The sequence below is a fragment of the Sinocyclocheilus grahami genome, unplaced genomic scaffold, assembly GCF_001515645.1.
Source record: "Sinocyclocheilus grahami isolate Dianchi unplaced genomic scaffold, SAMN03320097.WGS_v1.1 scaffold502.1, whole genome shotgun sequence".
In the NCBI taxonomy this organism is placed as follows: Eukaryota; Metazoa; Chordata; class Actinopteri; order Cypriniformes; family Cyprinidae; genus Sinocyclocheilus; species Sinocyclocheilus grahami.
In genome coordinates this window covers 535,418-553,724 of record NW_015505681.1, presented here as the reverse complement: position 1 = coordinate 553,724, position 18,307 = coordinate 535,418, and the positions used below count along the sequence as shown (strand labels likewise).

At 38.4% G+C, this 18,307-nt stretch overlaps 1 protein-coding gene across 1 annotated transcript in view; it reads left to right on the top strand.

The window, feature by feature from the left end:
- LOC107554460 (transcription factor COE1) overlaps positions 1-18,307 on the top strand; it is a 123,533-nt gene that overhangs the window by 92,549 nt on the left and 12,677 nt on the right. The window contains exons 10-11 of the mRNA XM_016236966.1: positions 1,175-1,301; positions 12,063-12,151. Coding sequence (XP_016092452.1) covers positions 1,175-1,301; positions 12,063-12,151 — 216 coding nt within the window. The remainder of the gene's footprint in view (positions 1-1,174; positions 1,302-12,062; positions 12,152-18,307) is intronic.

The following is an 18,307-nucleotide window of genomic DNA, read 5'->3' as shown; positions in this document are numbered from 1 at the left end:
TGAATATGACAGAGCGTTTGCAGGGAAACTGATCACTCACAGCTGCTTTGTAGTTGCACAGATCCTCTTCAAAAGGGATTGAGCACAGTTTCACAAACACTGTAAGTAGTCAAATCATAATCTAATCAGTGAATAATACAATACTGTTTAATAGCTCAGCTAGCATGGTTGCAGGTAGATAGGGGTAACTTAAACACACGTTTTTAAACTTTGTGAACTAGTTCTACAGTACAAGAGTCAGATGCAAAAAAGGTGGACAGACTTTTGATTATGTAATGACTTGGAATGTTTGCACCTCCAACAAACAAAAGCTTTTCTCTAATTGGCTGGCTAGATTTGTGCCACCATATGGATCTAACAGAAAAGGTCATCTCTGACTCCAGTACTGACCAGTGACTTCTCATAACTCTCCATGCAGCATGGCATTTTATATTTTTCTCATACTAAGATGAGGGGCAAAATGAAAGGAAACACTGAAGCTCCCAACATCTCAAAATATACCGGAAGCTATGTTCAGAATAGAATACATTCTCAGAAAAAAGGTACAAAAGCTATCACTGGGGCGGTGCCCTTTCAAAAGGTACTAATAGTTTGTACATTTTACGTACTAATATGTATAATTTAGGTGTAAATAAGATTTTTTACCTTCTAGCTTTTGTACCTTATGGTGCAGCCCCAGTGACAGCTTTGTACCTTTTATGTTTACTTACTTAATATGTAATGTATACTGCACAGTATACACTGTATGATACCTACTGTTCTTTAATAATAAAAAAACATGAAACATTTAGAGCAACAATCAAGTAGGCCTATATTGTTGTCACACGACTTAAATATGTTACATGTGTGGAGGTGACCAATTTTAATATTATATTTAAAAGAAAAATTAATTATAAATAATTGAATGAAAATACAGTATATTTAAAAATAATTGAGTAAAAAGATGTTATGTTTTGGAAGTAAATTACCAAATAATTAATCATGAAAGAGAACTGATTATCAGTTCAGGTTCCTTTCTATTACTGGAAATGAAAGGTTGAACACATTGCGTTGTGTTTATTTTAATATTTTGTTGCCTTATTTCAACTTACGTAATCTACCTGTTTTATTTTGACAACAACAACAAAAAAAAGAGCCAAAAAAAAAAAAACACACTTTTCATTTTCTCTTTCAGCTCATTACCCCTCACGCCATTCGAGTGCAGACTCCTCCCAGACACATTCCCGGGGTTGTGGAAGTCACTCTGTCCTACAAGTCAAAGCAGTTCTGCAAAGGTACACCAGGCAGATTTATCTACACAGGTAAGAATAACATTAAGCACCTTTAGATTTACTCAGCCAGCTGCGTACAACCATCATGTCTTATTGCTTTTCAATTGTTCTTGATTTCACGTCAGTCTGGGTTGAGTAAGTCACCCAGTGTTTCCTTTAGCGAGAAACCTACGCCATAGAGGAATCCTACCTATTTCCTGAGCACACAGCTTAATATGAACGGCTGTGCCTCGAACTCCAGGAAGATGCAGCCTGCACAGATAAGGGAAATGTAAGACTTATCTTATAGAGGAAAAAGAGGTCACCTGTGATATCTGCTGGCTACAAAATTAGTTTACTGTACACTCTACATATTGGGAGTTCAACCAACAAGAAGTAATTAACTTCAGACTTCCAGAAGTAAGGGAACCGCATGATGGAAGTATACTGTATGATAGAATCTAATGGTAAAACAACGTGAAATCAGTGGAGGAAGATGTGAAGAGTTTGTTTGCTGATCTTGCAGCTTTTTTAGTTTAAATTTAGAGTTTGCAGTCAAAGTAAAAGCACAGCTTTTCTGAAGAGCGTTAAAACGCTGAAGGGAGCAATGTTAAATGCCTGTCTCATCAATAGGTTTAAACAGTGCACAGCTGTGGGTATTGTTGGCTCAGTAGGTGTCTATGTATATGCTTGTGCATTCGTGGGTGTGAATGAGTATGCTCATTGAGTTTATGGTGCTGGACTTGGCTTCTTTTCATGGCCTATTCAGCGAGCACATGGGCAGGAATGGAGGGAGGGATTTAGACGTTCGCACACAACCATACAAACACACATACAGCCACACACCCTCAAAAACAGAGGGCAGATGGTCACCCCGTTTTATGGCTGCACTTCTAGATGTGCCCCTTTTGCAAAAGCTTCAAACATAATAACCATCAAGAATGCTTTTGATTAAATATGCCGTTTTTCATGCACACAGCACTCAAACTCAGTTTGAAACTCTATGTTGTTAATGACATGAGACCAAATGCAGGGCTCCACACACATTAAAATGGTCAGTGCGGATCTGATGCCCAGCCATAGGTTGGCCCCAACCGTGCAATTCTCCTCAGTTTGAAGCATTTTGGGCTGTCTCTCTTCCCCTTGTCTGCCTGTCCCAGCTACTGTAGTGGGACATCAGCCTGTGTGTGTCTTTCTCTCTTGGCTCCAGTTGGCACCTGTGCCTTGCCCAGTTGCCAGTGGGTACTAATCATAGAGTATTGGCAAAGCTATGTGGCAGCTGGCAGTGGAATTACACATGGGGCATCTGGCACCTCTAATCAACTTCTGTCAGGCAGAGGAGATGGAGACCTAATCAAATCAATGGTGCACTGATGCTGCCTCGCTCAAACACCACACAACCATGCGGAAAGGCTGAGCCGTACCTGGAGAACATCCCTCACAGCCATGGTGGAGAGAAAAAACAATCCTTTCAGGGGAAAAAAAACTCATTTAATTTTGCTTTATTTTTGCTTTTGAATGCATGGTTCTCACAAGTACTGAAACTAAGGTCTGTCTCCAGAATCACACCAAGATTCCTGACTTGATTTTTTTTTGTTTGACCCCTAGAGTCAAGGTATGCATTCACCTTGAGAACTTCATCTTTGTTTCCAAATGCAATGACTTCGGTTTTTTCTTTGTTTAACTGAAGAAAGTTCTCGCACATCCAACTGTTAATTTCATCAATGCATTGGCAGAGGGAGTCAATGGGGCTGTAGTCATTTGGAGATAAGGCTAGGTAAATCTGGGTATCATCTGCATAGCTGTGATAGGCGATTTGGTTCTTTCTCATTATTTGACTTAGTGGGAGCATATACAGGCTAAACAAGAGCGGCGCCAGAATTGAGCCTTGTGGGGCTCCGCATGTCATGGACGTCCACTTAGACTTATGCTCTCCTATATATAGATTAGTGCATGATTTTAGAGTATTGTCTTTATGAGTAAATTATGACACTGATTATATTTGACACCATTCCATCTGTAGTGATAGAGTTGTGTTTTGGCTTTGACTTCACTCTGATTATGAACCAAGCAGCCACCCAGTAAATTGATTCCTTAAAGGCCTCTCATTTCAGAAGTCTCGGATTCTCTAAGATTCTTGGCACACGCTTGTGTGAACTGTGCCTCTGGCTGGCCAACGGTTTGTATTTAAAGGGATAGTTCCCCCAAAAATTATTTCATCATTTACTCACCATTATGTCATTCCATACACGTATGACTTTCTTTCTTCTATGGAAAACGGAAAGAGAAAATTTTAAGAAAAGTGATGAGTGTTGTTTTCCATGCAGCTACAATAAATGGGGACTAAGCTGAAAGAATAATAAGCACTATAAAGTGTGTGTGTGAGTTTTTTGTTTCAAAGTCAGTATCGGAGAGCAATTAACTGAAAGTAACAGCATTTTTCAGTATCGTGTGGTCCAGTAGTTATCATTGCCCATCTCACCGGCATTTTTTTGCATTGTTGGAATGCTATAGTTAAGCTTCAGTGAGGAAGACCCAGTCAAAGGGATCTCAACCACAGTTACTGGGCCTCTGCAATTAAACATCCAGAAGCTCTCTGCAATTATATTTATCATCAGAAACAATTAAACACTCACTGCCTGGGACATTACCCGTCCTGCATGGCACTCCGCAGATAAGAGGGATGAATCATTCCTCCCTACTTTCTCTCTCTCACCCTCCCTTTCAATTCATCTGCAACAAATGCATTTCCATGTTTGGTTGTGTATTACTTCTCACCATATTGCCATGTGTGCATCATTCGTCAAAGGGTTTTCCGTCTGTTTTTGAGGGAAAGAGGCAGAGTTATAATGCTATCTGCCAGTGAGCGTATGTGAAGCCCTGTGCGGCCGATAGATTGGAGGTGTTGATGAATCACTTGAAATGTTCAGCAGGCAATTCATTGCTGCTCAGTATGCAGGCCAGTAGGCTGAACAGCACCCATCAGGCCCGATATTAAAAGACTCGATCACATTAGAGGGAGCTCTCTATGCCTGCCCAATGATTAAGTCTATGGGAGGCATTTGTCACTATAGTTGAGGAAAAGCCAGACTTCACATCATACATGCATTCACCCTCTCTTTTAATGCAAATGCATGTATGTTGGGGTCCAAAAGTCTGAGACCACAAGGAAAAATCTTTATATTTGTTACAAAATGATATCAGCTTAACAGTTTGCCCGTCCTTTTGCCTTAATGCACTTAAGCATTAAGGACTTTCACAAGTTTGTGTAAAACCTAATGATCATGTTATCCACAGCATAATTTCATGAATGATCCAAAAAGCAACTCGTGCTTCAACATAAACACAAATCTGATTAATGGCCCAGAAATATTTTTTAAATATTTCATATTTGTGATAAGTCTCCCAAGGATGCATCTATTTGATAAAAAACAAATACAGTTAAAACAGTAAATTGTGATTTATTATTAAAATGTAAAAGAACAGTTTTCTATTTTGATATATTTTAAAATTGTATTTATTTCTGTGATGGCAAAGCTGAATGTTGAGCAGGCTTCACTTATTCTAATTTGCTGATTTAGTGCTCATTTCTTATGTTAAAATATGTTGTGCTGCTTAATATTTTTGTGGAAACTATATATATATATTAAATGTTATTATATTGAAAAAACACCCCTTGAATGTGAGTGTATATAATAATTTCTACATGGTCTCAGACTTTTGGACCCCACTGTAAATGTACATCCTTTATGCATTCATAGTCACCAACTTATTTTTTCCTAGCACTAGATTTGATGGAGGCTTTCTTCTTGAGTGGGCTGAGTGATCGTTCGATTTTGATAATGAGTCTCTTTAATTCTATTGACAAATGGGGTCACACTAGGTGATCAATGATAACCGTTCCAATTAAATTGCTAAACCTCTGCATGGTGGAGATTATAGCCATAAAGATATAGAGCAATTGGTTTGCTCAACAGCGGGGCGCCTTCAGTGGGCCATTTCACACAGATGTCTCTGTCTTTTAGGAGCTTCTGCTCACGATCAAGAAAAACAAGTCATCCATTTTACGGCCACAGGTTCCAAGATTTTTTCTCCCCCCTTGTCTTAAAGTGATGCCTTATTTAGCTTGTCGGATTTTCCAAATAAACGCAATCACTGGGTTTATGGAAAAATGGATAAAAATGAGATTGTAAGGTATTGATCCTGGCGTGGGGAGGGCTGAGGAAAAACAGGCCTCATCTATATAGAGAGAGAAATGAAGCAATAATTCAGGCAGGCATCGAACACCATGCCACTGAGCCTATCGATTCCTATCCACAGCATATGAGATCACACCTGAATGAAAGAGAGCTCTGGGGAAAACAGAGAGAGAGAGAGAGAGAGAGAGAGTGGGAGAGAGAGTGTAAAACGGAGTCTGCCATTCCCTAACATATACAGAACATTACCACCCTGACATTAACAGCTCTGTACAAAGCCCACAAGTGCCTGTTAAAAGGTTCTGCTAAAGACCAATTACCCAGCATGCCTTTCTGCTCCATCAGTCAGGGATACTGTTCTAGCCCTGCAGGTCTATGTGTGGTCAGCTGATTCAATTCCTGGTCTCAAAAACAGGAAAGCCACAAATACCGTGTTCTCGCCAGTCTAAAAACTGCCACCCACATTCTGCCCTCGGGCTTCTATGCGAGATATTAAGTGTGGGATTTTTTGGTGGTGTAAGGTATTTTAAAACATACTGTTTTGACTGGCTCCATCTGCTTTTGACAGCACTCAGTATTGTCTTTTAGTAGTGGCTCGTTCCCCTCCTCTCCTCACCCCCGCGGGCCTGTAGTTATTATTGTGAAATATGAAGCGATCCAGCTGTGCCTTCATGAAATTTCAATGAGCATTGATCTGTGTGATTGCGAGGAATCCTTCAAGCAGTGGTTGTTGTTCATTTATTTATTTATTGCTGATATGTTTTACTCGTTTTGATCCCATCTTCTGGAGAAAAGGGAGAGCCGTTGATTGTTAATGTATTTGTAGCTTTCCCTTTTTTTGGAAAATCAGTTCTGTTCCTTGATTTGGTTCTGTTTATTTGTTCACGAGGCAGAACATTCAATTTGCGCCTCCAGGAGCTCCGTTTAGATCCGTAACGGCCCTATATTTGCCTATATCGATTATATTCATTAAACGTAACGAGATGGCATAGTATACGGCAGATATTCTGCTCTTTTCAATATTGATTTTGTAGATTTTATTTCAGCTCATGACATCACGTGTAACCTTTTCATTCTCCTTCGCGTATGAAATTGGAGAGCTGCAATGAATCCGTGATGACATGAAACCGACTCTATCATATATGTCGGGTGACTGGCCAGTGTTATTTCTGTCGTGAAACCGTTCAGTGAGCTCATAAAGAAATGGAAACCACAGCTTGCGAGTTTCTGGAACTGTAAAAGTAAACAAGTGCATGGACAGTTCAAAGGTGTTTCTCTATAAATATACAGGTCTGCTCTGCATGGTTTGGTAAACAATGTTACACACCAATTAGGACATAGAGGCTCCGGAAATGAAAAAGCTTATGGGATTTTACTTCCCTGTTTGGTGTAAGTCTGTCTCTGAAAACTGTTTTGTTCGAACTTTCTGACCAAGTTCACTCCATGACCCAGCACAGGAGGTGTTTTTTCTTCTCTGTTTGGTCTCAAGGGTTTGCTTTTGCTGTAACGTATATACTGTCACCAGTTAATGTCAATTTGATTTGTGACATATACCAGAATTGCATGCACTCATGTCCACGAAATGTTTGCAGCATTGTTTTCAGTGGACATTCGGTGGCTATATAAAATTGGTAGCGCTATACTGCTAACTGTTCAGTACACAGTCTCTATCTCAGCAAGTGAGCATTATCGAGCTGGTGAGAGGATTGTACAGTATGTGAAAATCAATAGCAATGAAGGAGAGTAAACATGTGCAGATGTCTGTAAGTGTGGTGGAGTACAGTTTAGCCTGAGATCTGGCCCATCCATCTCTGTATCAGCAAGTTAACTCAACACCATCCTCAGAGATGCTTTACATCACAGCCTGTGCCTCATTATGCTAGCACATGGGTCCTGTTGAAAGAGACATACTTTAAATGTTCCCTGTCTAGACCCTCACAAAAGTTCTGCTCCAGCAGCCACTTCATTATTCATTGCTAAATGAGTTTAGTGGTGATTTCCTCAAGACGAGCTCTTTTACAGCTTTTATTGTATGTGTTTTCTTAAAGACAAATTAAGTATAATGAGATTGAAGCTCTAATAATAAATGTCTCTGGTCTTGGTCTGTTTTTCAGAATTGCTCACGAATCAGCAATGCTTATTATTATTTGAATTACAAAATGTTTTCATAGTCTCTCATTTACATACAATATCTTCGTCTTCCACTGAAACAACTTTTATGATGATGTAACTGTTTAGTCAGTGAAACATATTATCAACCAATTATCACTTTTAAAAATCCATTCAAATCTCGTTGGCTTACAATCAAGCTAATCATGCATTATTTCTGGCTGAATATTAATTAATTAATTATTATTATTATTATTATTATTATTATTATTATTTGTCATTAAAAAGTTTGGGGTCAGTAAGATTTATTTTTTTTTTAAAGAAATTAATATTTGTATTTAGCAAGAATGCAATAAATTGATCAAAAGTGACAGTAAATACTTTTATAATGTACTAATGTACTTTTAAACTATACTTGTTTTCTTTATAAAAAAAGATCCTCTAACACTAGCATTCTCTATTCTTTTTCTATTCTGTCTTCTTGTTTTCTTTTTATTTATTATAAAAAAGGACCCTCTAACACTAGCACTCCCTATTCTTTTTCTATTGTATCTACTTGTTGTTGTTTTTTAAATTTATAATTAAAAAAAACCTTGCTACGTGTACTGTGTTAGGCAAACCGAAACTTGTCACAGCACTTACATATTATTGCCCTTTTGTTGGTTTTGATTGCTTCTATTGTCCTCAGTTGTAAGTCGCCTTGGATAAAAACATCTGCTAAATGACTAAATGTAAATGTAATAATGTTACAAAAGATTTCTATATATTAAAATAGATTTAAATTTATTTGAAATTGTAGTAATATTTCATGACATTACTTACTGCATTTTTGAGAAAATTCTTTCCAAAACTTAAAAAATATATATATCTTACCAACCCCAGACCTTTGGATGGTATTGTACCTCTGTTATTATTTTATTTCACCTAGAAATACGTCATGTTACAGTAGTTAAATGTGTTGCGAATATTGCGTCATTTCGTCTTCAAGCCACAGAAGCTGGTGGCTGTCCAGACCTTACAGTTACAGCTTTCTTTTTACATAGTTCATTCAACCCACATTCTCTTACTCTTCCATTCATTCTCTCCTCCTGCCTCCATGTCAGACCTGCTGTAATACTGCACAACACAATCTTTCATTCAGCCTCCATCTATTCCTTTGCCATTACAATATCCTGCAATCTGCTTCCCCCAACCCCCATTCATGCTCTACTCAGGCCACCTCTGTGCTCTGCACCAGTCCACACTTCCATATCCCTGTCTCCAAACCACCAACAGACCTGATTACAGGAAGCCTATTTAGATATGATGTATTGTCAGCCGCGGGGCGGCTTTGAATCATTCTGTCACATTCGACTGTTTTTGTTGTTCTTTCCTTTGCCGATAGCTGCGGTCTGTTCTCCATCATGCTCCAGGATTGTTTAAACTTTTTTTTCTCATCTTGCTCTTTAAGTAAACAGCCAGTCAATCACAGTGCAGCGTGAGCGACTGTGCATCCAGGCGGTCATAGCTGCTGAGAGAATCAAGGCTAATGCTGCCTCTCAATCAGAGAGTCGTTGAGCCCTGCTGTGTCTCCCCGCATGAAGTCTGCTGTTATTAGCCAATGTCAACAGCTTTTTAATGAAGTTACTGCTTATTGTAACAGTAAACATGACAATTTACAGAGTTGGTTGGGATGCAGCCTGGCTTTTTACAAATAACTTCTTTCTTTACAATGCATGTTTCAGGCTTCATGTCAAAACCAGATACTGGGCCAGCATTTGCTTGTTCTCATAAAGCTGTAGATCCCACCTGCCATTGGATGTTGTATCGAGAGGCATTGATGTACAGTCAGAGCTGCCCCTGTTTCCCGGTAGAGGAGGGCCAGGCTGGGCACAGCTTGTGTTCTGGGCTCCAGGGGTCTGGTTCTGTCTGGACCCTTGGCCATCTGAATCCACTCCACTGCACTCAGAGGCTGGCCACAGTCTGTCCTCTCAGCTGTGGAGCTGATGGGAGCCGGGTGAACTCCCTCATGAAATGTCCAGGCTACAAACAGGGCAAACAGAAGGGAGGCCGGAAGAGAGAGAGACACTTTTTTTAACCCCTGTCTTCAGCAGGACAATTAACTGAGGGCAAGAGGACTCCAGTCCTAAATTGCTATTTTTTTATGCTCCTTCTCGGTTCTGTTCGAGATTTGATGCTTCAGGCAAAAGAAAGGTAGTCAGTCTATCGAGAGAGAATAAGAGAGGGGGAAAGTGCGTGTGAAGAGTGAATAACTGTTAGAGGGACTATTGGGTATCTTATGTCACATACCCAAATCATTTTATTACAGTATTTGAGTATTAAAGTCAGATCTTGGCCTCTTCATCGACTTCCTTCTAATGTGGAATACATTATATTCAATTTGTGCTTTGTCTTTGCTCATTTTAAGTGCTGATAGTTGTTTAAGTGTGCTAAAGTTAAAGGGTAGACAACATGGATCACCATTTTGCTTATTTGAATCAAGCAATTATCACATAAGTGAGAGAAAATATGAGAAATTTTGACATATTCAACACTTTTTTTGTATCATAATCTCTAAATTATCAGATAAATGTTTAGCTTATTTAAAAAAATATTAATAATAATAATTTTTTTTTCTTTTCTGTGCATAGAAAAGAATCACCCCCAAGATATTAAAACCTCCAAGCTTTAATGTAGGAATGCTGTTATTTGGATGGTGAGCTGTATTGAATTTCTGCCAGACATATCGTTTGGTGTTGAGGCCAAATAATTCAATTTTAGTCTCATGTGGCCTCAGAATCTTCAAGGTGCATTTTGGCAAAGCTCAGTCATGACTGCATGTGGCCTTTCTTGAGGAGTGGCTTTTTTCTTACAACCCTGCCATACAAGCCCCATTTGTGGAGAATGTGTGATATTGTTGTCACATGCACACAAAGACCACTCTTTGTCATAAATTCCTGCAACTGCTTCAGAGTTGCTGTAGGCCTCTTGGTCCCTCTCTTACCAGTTTCCTCCTGGCTCTTTCATCCAGTTTGGAGCGATGTCCTGATCCAGGGAGGGTCTGTGTGGTACCAAATACCTTCCTCTTCTTAATAAAAGGCTTCATTGTGCTTCTAGGCATTGATAAAGCCTTTGAACATTTTTGTATCCATCTCCCGACTTGTGCCTGTCCCCAACTCTATCCCGGAGATCTTTTGACAGTGCCTTGCCACTCATAGTTGATTGTTTGCTTCAGTTGCACTACTGTTACATCCCTTAAGTTTTTTAACTTAGCTGCACTAGGGGAGAATGGGAAAATAACATTTGGAAAGATGTGTGTACATATACAAGAACGCCGGCAGGACTTCCAACTACCAAGGACTGAAATGCTCCAGGAAAGCTCTTTTCATGCTGAGCTAATCAAAATGACCACAGCTGATTGAGTTTACAAGTCATTTTTAGGAGGGGGGGGGGGGGGATCCTTTTTCCAACTCACATTTTTATTTTTTATGTTGGTGGTGTTATATATTTTACTTGAATGTTATAAGTTGCACTGAGTAAATATAGCTGGATAAAACAAAAACTGTGTCTGTCTTCATTTCAGACTGCTAAGCAACAAAATTTGATTATTTTAAAATGGGGTGATTCTTTTCTAAACCCACTGTAGCATGCATCCAGCTTAAAACCAGTGGCTCCAAAAATGGTTTGGACACTTTAAAATGTATGAATTTTAAAACAAGCCATTTAATTTAAAATAGGATAGCACACTTTTCAAAGACAACCCTTTTGCATAAGGATGTTTGTTAGGTTTTAAATGATAAAAACAATGGATATACCGTTTAGAAGTAATATAAAATATTTTGACACTTGTCAAACGTTAGTTGACCATAGTTAATGTGATGAACTACTCTTATGGTTATTCTGATAGGACACCTGTGTGAACCTCTATCAGTGCATTCACTAAAACTTCCATTGCAAGTACCTTACTGTTTCCCATGTGTTTGCTTTTTTTTAAGGAAAAGGAAGGACAAGTGGAAATAACTTTTTCTGGTAATCAACATTATGCTGCGCATACTGTCTGTTGAGCTGAACTTGTACTGAACCCAGAATATTTTGCCTGACACACAACAGTCACATTGCTGTTAAACTGTAGCATTTCCAATTCAGTTGAACCTGTCAGAAGTCTCATTGTTCACGATCAGTTTTTGAAGCTTTCCATGAAGGTTGTGCCTTTACACCGACTGCAAAATAGACAGGATCCATTCACACAAACTGCTCAAGTGTTATTTTATTCATAAAGGGGTGCCTTGTGGTTGCAAACTGCTAAAGCATAGTGGGAATTGATACAGATATTTTGGCAGCTAGTTAGGAAACATAATATTTGATACTTTAGTTATCATTTTATTGCTATTTTCTTTTGTGTTTTTTGGAACCATATTGAGGTCTGAAGGAAATTACACTTATGTTTTATATACATTTCTTTGCAGTAATTGCAGATGGGTGTTGAATTTCCCTGCGGTAACATGGTTGAATTTTCTCTTTCCTGTAGCACTGAATGAACCCACAATTGACTATGGTTTCCAGCGGCTACAGAAGGTGATCCCTAGACACCCAGGCGACCCTGAGCGCTTACCAAAGGTCAGTTCTTTAGCATGACGTAACTATTGTCCTTTCTTTTCTTTAAAGTCAACATGAAGTCAAAATTGACCCCATTTACTTTCTTTATACACGTTTCTGGTCTTATTGTGAACAATTTGTTGGTGCATTATTCCAAAGATTATCCTTTCAAACAACTTTTGTTTTCCGCTGACATCAATTAGGGCCAAACAGGCTACTAGGTTAACCAGTTACCAAATAACTGTTTAGACTTTTTTTTTTTTTGCAAAATCACATTAAGTTTGGCTCCAATCTGGTATGTAAAAAGAATAAGAATTCCTAAATAATAAGTCCCGTCCAGATATTTTCTCATTCACATTATAAGTAAAATGGGTTTCAGTCTTGATATTAACCGTTTACTTTATTTTCTGTAGTTCACTTTTATTTTCAAAGAGCAATTGCCAGCATAAACACACTGGTCCCGATTTCCGATAGCCATGGTCTAGTTATTTGAACCATTCATTACAGACTCCTTCAGTTCAGAGATTATGTACTGTATATTCATTCTCACGCAGTTGTGTTCGGTATTCTTGTGAAAGGTGCCCAGTTATGGACCCAGTTGGGTGTTTATGTCTCTCTCCGTGCACGCTTCTTAGGGAGAGGCAGGCCATGTACATGGATCCTTTGGGAGGGATAAATAAACATTACTTTATCATGTTGTGCGTGTCCTATACCCCAGAGCCCCGCTCCAGCAGCCCCACTTAATAGTGTACAAAAAAAGGAAGTAATTATGGCTGGCTGGGCCTGCTCACGCTCAGGATTGACCTTGTGCTGCTAGCAGCCTTCTGTATCAAAGCTGGGCCATCAGTATTCATGGCCCATGAGCCACCTCCCAATCCATTGCACCTTAAACACATCAAATTAGACCCAGGGGGTCAACGAATGTGGTGTCAAACCAAAGCCAGTCTAGAGGAATCAGGCAAATGTAGTTGGTGGCCAAGTAGTTACAGTGGGCTGCTAATCTCATGTGACCTGCACCACACATCACTTTTATTTTAGTATAATTGAGATAGTATTATAGTTTTATATGTATGTATATATTTTAAGTAGTTATTTTAGTGCATCAACTTAAACTAAAAATATTGTCTTGGCAACTAGCTGATTTATGGTTTTAGTTTTAGATGACTATAATAACCCTGGCACACAGTCTGTTTTCTTTCTTCTTTTCATTGAGGCACACTGTTTAGTGATTTAGTAGAGTGCTTGACAGGAAGTGATATCACAGCTGTGCCTTTGTGATGTCAGAGTTAACATTTTGCCGGCACTCTGGGAATAACTGGGTCATGGGCTACAGCACAGATTCATCGGGTATTTTTCAACTAGTCAGGAAAGGTTTTAAAATATACACTACCAGTCAAACGTGAGGACACTCCTCATTCTTTATTATTATTATTATTATATTTTTATCCGCATTTTATTCACATAATAATTAAGTCATCAAAACTATGAAAACTTTTCATTCGCTATCCACTTGGGGAAAATTCTTAACTTCTTTTTTATTATTTATTTATTTATTTATTATTATTTTATTTTTATTTTTGACAATCATTCTTAGGCACAATTCGTATTTGACTACAACAAAACAAATCAAAAATAAAATAATTGTTATTTAAAAATAATTGTTCTTTCAAATTAAATAATTAATATTTAACTACAAACTACTTTTTGAGTTTTTAGATCATGAAAAACATTGTTAAGTATGTCCAAACTTTTGACTGGTAGTGTGTAGTGATATTATTTGCTAAATGTTATCTGTAGCTTAATAAATATGTCATTAACAATTTTGTGAAGTTTTTCATTTAATTTTTATCTTGATGTAGGTTTTATCCTTCCTCTATCTCTCTATTTCTTCTTCTCTTCCCTCACTCACTCACTCCCTCACTTCCCTTCCCTCATGTTAGTTTCCATTCCCCAGCTGGTGGGGAGAGGACAGATCTTCTGTCTACTGTCAGTGGGGCTAAAGAGGGCAACAGTGTTTGATCTCAGTCCCTAATGAACCACATGGACATTGTCTGAATACCTTCCTCTGCAGTCCCACAGTCTGAACCCACACACACACACACACACACACACACACACACACACACTAGCAAACACACACTCGCCCTCCATTGTGTACTAAAACACTGAGCTGAACCGCTAAAGGGCCCAGCAGACATGTGTTGCTACTCGTCCCACCTTATGCTGATGGGGACTATTACATTACTAGCTCATTGATGTTACTGATGAAGATATAAATATCCCCTTACAATGACAGAAAATATAAATTGCTAGACATTTAAAGAGCATATTGAAGGTTCCCACAGTCATCTGGAAATATCAGGATAATTTTTTTTACATTTTACAATTGTGTTGTCCTTTTCCAAATTCATAAAATTGTAATCCTGGAAAATCCTTTTTTTATTTTTTATTGCTCAACTTATTTCATTGCTTAGAAATTGCTTTTTTAGTGTAAGATCTAGGAAATGATTGTTAAAAATCAACATGCCATGGGAATCAATTGGTCACAAGATTTGGGAACCCTGTTTTTATCATTTGCTTATCAGTCAGAGAATTAGCTTCTCTGCAGAAAGAGGAAAAGTTAAATGCGCCTCATGACGATTATTTTTCTCTGTCTGCCATGTTGGAACAGTCTGGTAATTTTCATTGAAACTGGGGCAGCATGTTGCTCACATATGCTCTCTGTGATCTTAACCTTGGCTTGATTTGGACTCATTTTCCTGGGCTGATGATAAAGCTGAATGCATTAGGTGGGTCATGGCTGGGGTCACTTGTCATATCTTTCCCACCGTTTTCAAGATTAAAGGAGGTAGATCTGAATACACTCGTGGCTGCACTCCCCAGAGAGCCTGCTTAACAGCCGGCCATAGTTTTAACTGATTCCTTACCTTTTAATGAATAGGGTGGGATGGCCCACAAGTGAGCAGCCTCACTCTATTAGAGGTGCTGAATAAAACAGGTAGGCAAAAATACTCAGTGAGATAGCTTCGGGGTCAGGTATAGGGGAAGTCCCGGAGGAAGCAGTTAGATGCTTGTTTGGTTATATTAGGATACTGAAGTACATGCCCACTTTTTCAGCAAGCCCACTTGAAAAAAAAGACATATTAAGTCTTGTTTTCAGATAAATCTAACAAAATTAATTAAGGTTTATGCTTAAAACAAGAAACATATTTTCCAATTGGTAAGAAAAATAGTCATCTTTTAAAGAAAAAAAAAACTAAGTAATGTAATTTTTTTTCATTACCCTATTTGGATTTTTTATTTTTTCGCTTTAAACCTCACTAAATTTTGTTCTATTTGTCTGAATACAAACCTTAATATCTTTAAGGTTTTGCTTCTCAAGTAAATGTCTTATTTCAAGAATGTTAAACTTTACTGAAAGACAAAAATAGTGTGTGTGTGTGTGTGTGTGTGTGTGTGTGTGTGTGTGTGTGTGTGTGTGTGTGTGTGTGTGTGTGTGTGTGTGTGTGTGTGTGTGAGTAATGCATTCATTTTTTCTTAATTGGGGTTTTAAAAAATCCTTAATAATGAGTAAATTGTGATAAATAAACCATGCAACTGATTTATTTGCAACTCATGATTCATGAGTTGCAAATAAACCATGCAACTCATGAATCACACCATTTCAAACTTTGAAGCAAAAAAGTATTTGAAAATTAGAGAAAGAGCCGAAGGTGCGAGATTAACTTTATATATTTGATGAATTTGAAGTTATTCACAGTGCTTCATGAGAGTGGGATGTCGCTGTTGCGCTTTTTCAGTGTGGTTTTCATTTCTGTTTTTTTATGGTTCCAAGTAGAAGCTGTAGTCTTGATATCTTGGAGGATTATATGTAGTGCAGTTGAAATCACACTGACTTTTGGCTTCTATAGAAGCATATTCTATCACTTAGCAACCTCCGAGTTCATGGTATGTCTTTGCTGACAGATTTTTCATTTTTCTCTATGGAACAAAATTAATGTCAAATAAGTTAATGTTTATCTTCAGAGAATGCAGATCACATGGAAAACAATATCCCAATATGTTCAACAATGCACTAACATGTACACCTTTAGTCCTTTGCCTTGACAGGTTGGCAGAGAGAGAGAGAGAGAAGGAGAACAAAAGGAACAGAGGTAGGAAGGTGGAGAGAGAGAGAGAGAGAGAGAGAGAGAGCAGGGTGATCCATCGTGGTGAAGTCAGCTGTCCGGTGCTGCCTTCTCACAGGTCAGCCGATCGAAGGCACCACAGCCCTCACTTTATTACTGCTCGCCCAACAATAATTGAGTCACCACAAGGGGGAAGAGGCAGCCAAGGCTGCATGAGGAAAGAGGGTGTAGAGGTAGTGAACATGGAAAGGGTAAATTAGAAATAATTTTTTGGTGTACCTATATATGTCCGGCCAGTTGTCAAGACAAGGCTGGTGTTAGCAGATGGATATTACCCTGATTTCCTCAAGTACTTGAGGCTGTATGCATCTCTCTCTCTCTGTCTTCCCCTCCTTATTTCTGTCCCTCCTCCTCTCGTTCGAACACTCTCAGCGAGATATTAACAGCGTCGGCTACTGCGCCCAGCCACTCATTTCAGCACTATTGATTTTGCCCTTTATTGAGGCAATAACAGTTTGTTGACGGCACTTCTCTAAACTGCTGGACTCAATCACAGGTGAGGGCCAAGTGTGGAACACGGCAGGTTAACTTGTTTCTCTCAGTCCTCGAACAAGCGTGCTACTATGTTATCCAGCCCTGCAAATTTATTACACAGCAATAGTTCCACAAGATGTTTTTTTTTTCTGTGATATTTTGAAAAAATGAATTATCGCATCTGAAATATCTTATAATAACAGGATTTACGCATATGTGGTACTAGTGATAGTGAGGATATGTGAAATTAGGACTTTCAGGGCCCCAATGACCCCTCGAATGGAGCAAGAGCCCCCTAAAGTATTGTTTAAAATCGAGTGTTGCATTGCATGTATATAATGTATGTAAGTGTGTATATATGTTAAATTTTATATTATTTAATATTTTAAATGGGTGTTTAAATAAACTGATTAATATAATACATTAAAAATATTTATTTTCTTTTTTATAGTAGAATTTATATATTTACATATTGTGTAGGGAATAATTTCGAGGAGAAACTATTAATTGAATAGTGGAAACTGCATCCCACAATGCACCTGGCCCATATTCAGCACATCTAGGCTGCAGCCTTGTTTGGTCTCTCTCCATCTCTTCTGTTAGCATTGTTTCCTACATTTTCCCTGTCACTTCACATCCACCTGATCCCCACTGGCTGCCTCCACAGGGTCCAGAATTCAATCTGTGCTTCCAGGAAAAATCTCCTGCTTCTGAGTAACACTGCAGTGTGCTCTTTATATATTGCTGGGAAATCCATAAGACTACTATAAAATATCTGAATATGGATCTAGTTAAACTTAACCTGCACACATTTATCTAGACCAGCATTGCAAAACTCAAAGCAAGCAAAGTTAAGAATCACCAATCTAGACAACTGTGGCGAAACTTTTAATAGTGTTTGTTATATAAGTCATTGAGTCTTTGCAAATATTTGGTGGCTGCACTCCGATGTTGTACACTGCAAATGTGGACAGACAGGTTATTTTTGAATTTCAGAGAGTAACCTTTGAGACCCGGAGAGAATATGAATTATGCAATGAAGCCACATTAGTTAAAGAGCACAGTGACTGATGTTTATGATGGGCAGATATTGATAGAAGGAAGACATGGAGGAGGAGGTGGAGATTGGAGGGAGACTAAGGATATTTGATTTTGCATTTGACAAACTCGGTGGATAAGTCACCATGTTAAGCAGTACATTCAACCGAGCGAGCAAACTCAAATCTGCGAAATCAAAGAAGTGTGCATCAGCTGTGTTCAAACACATGTAATGGACATTCTGCTCTAATTCACATGTGATTCACCACGTCTACGCAATACGATGGACACGTTCACTCAGTGCACTCTTGCATGAATCACAGTTTACCTCATGCAAAGGTAATTAACACATATATATACCCTTAAAAACATGCTTAAATTCAGGAAAATGCATGTAAACATATTAACTGTCATACATTATAACACCACAAACCATAATTTTGATGAACTACTGTACTCTTATACTGACAGTAACTAA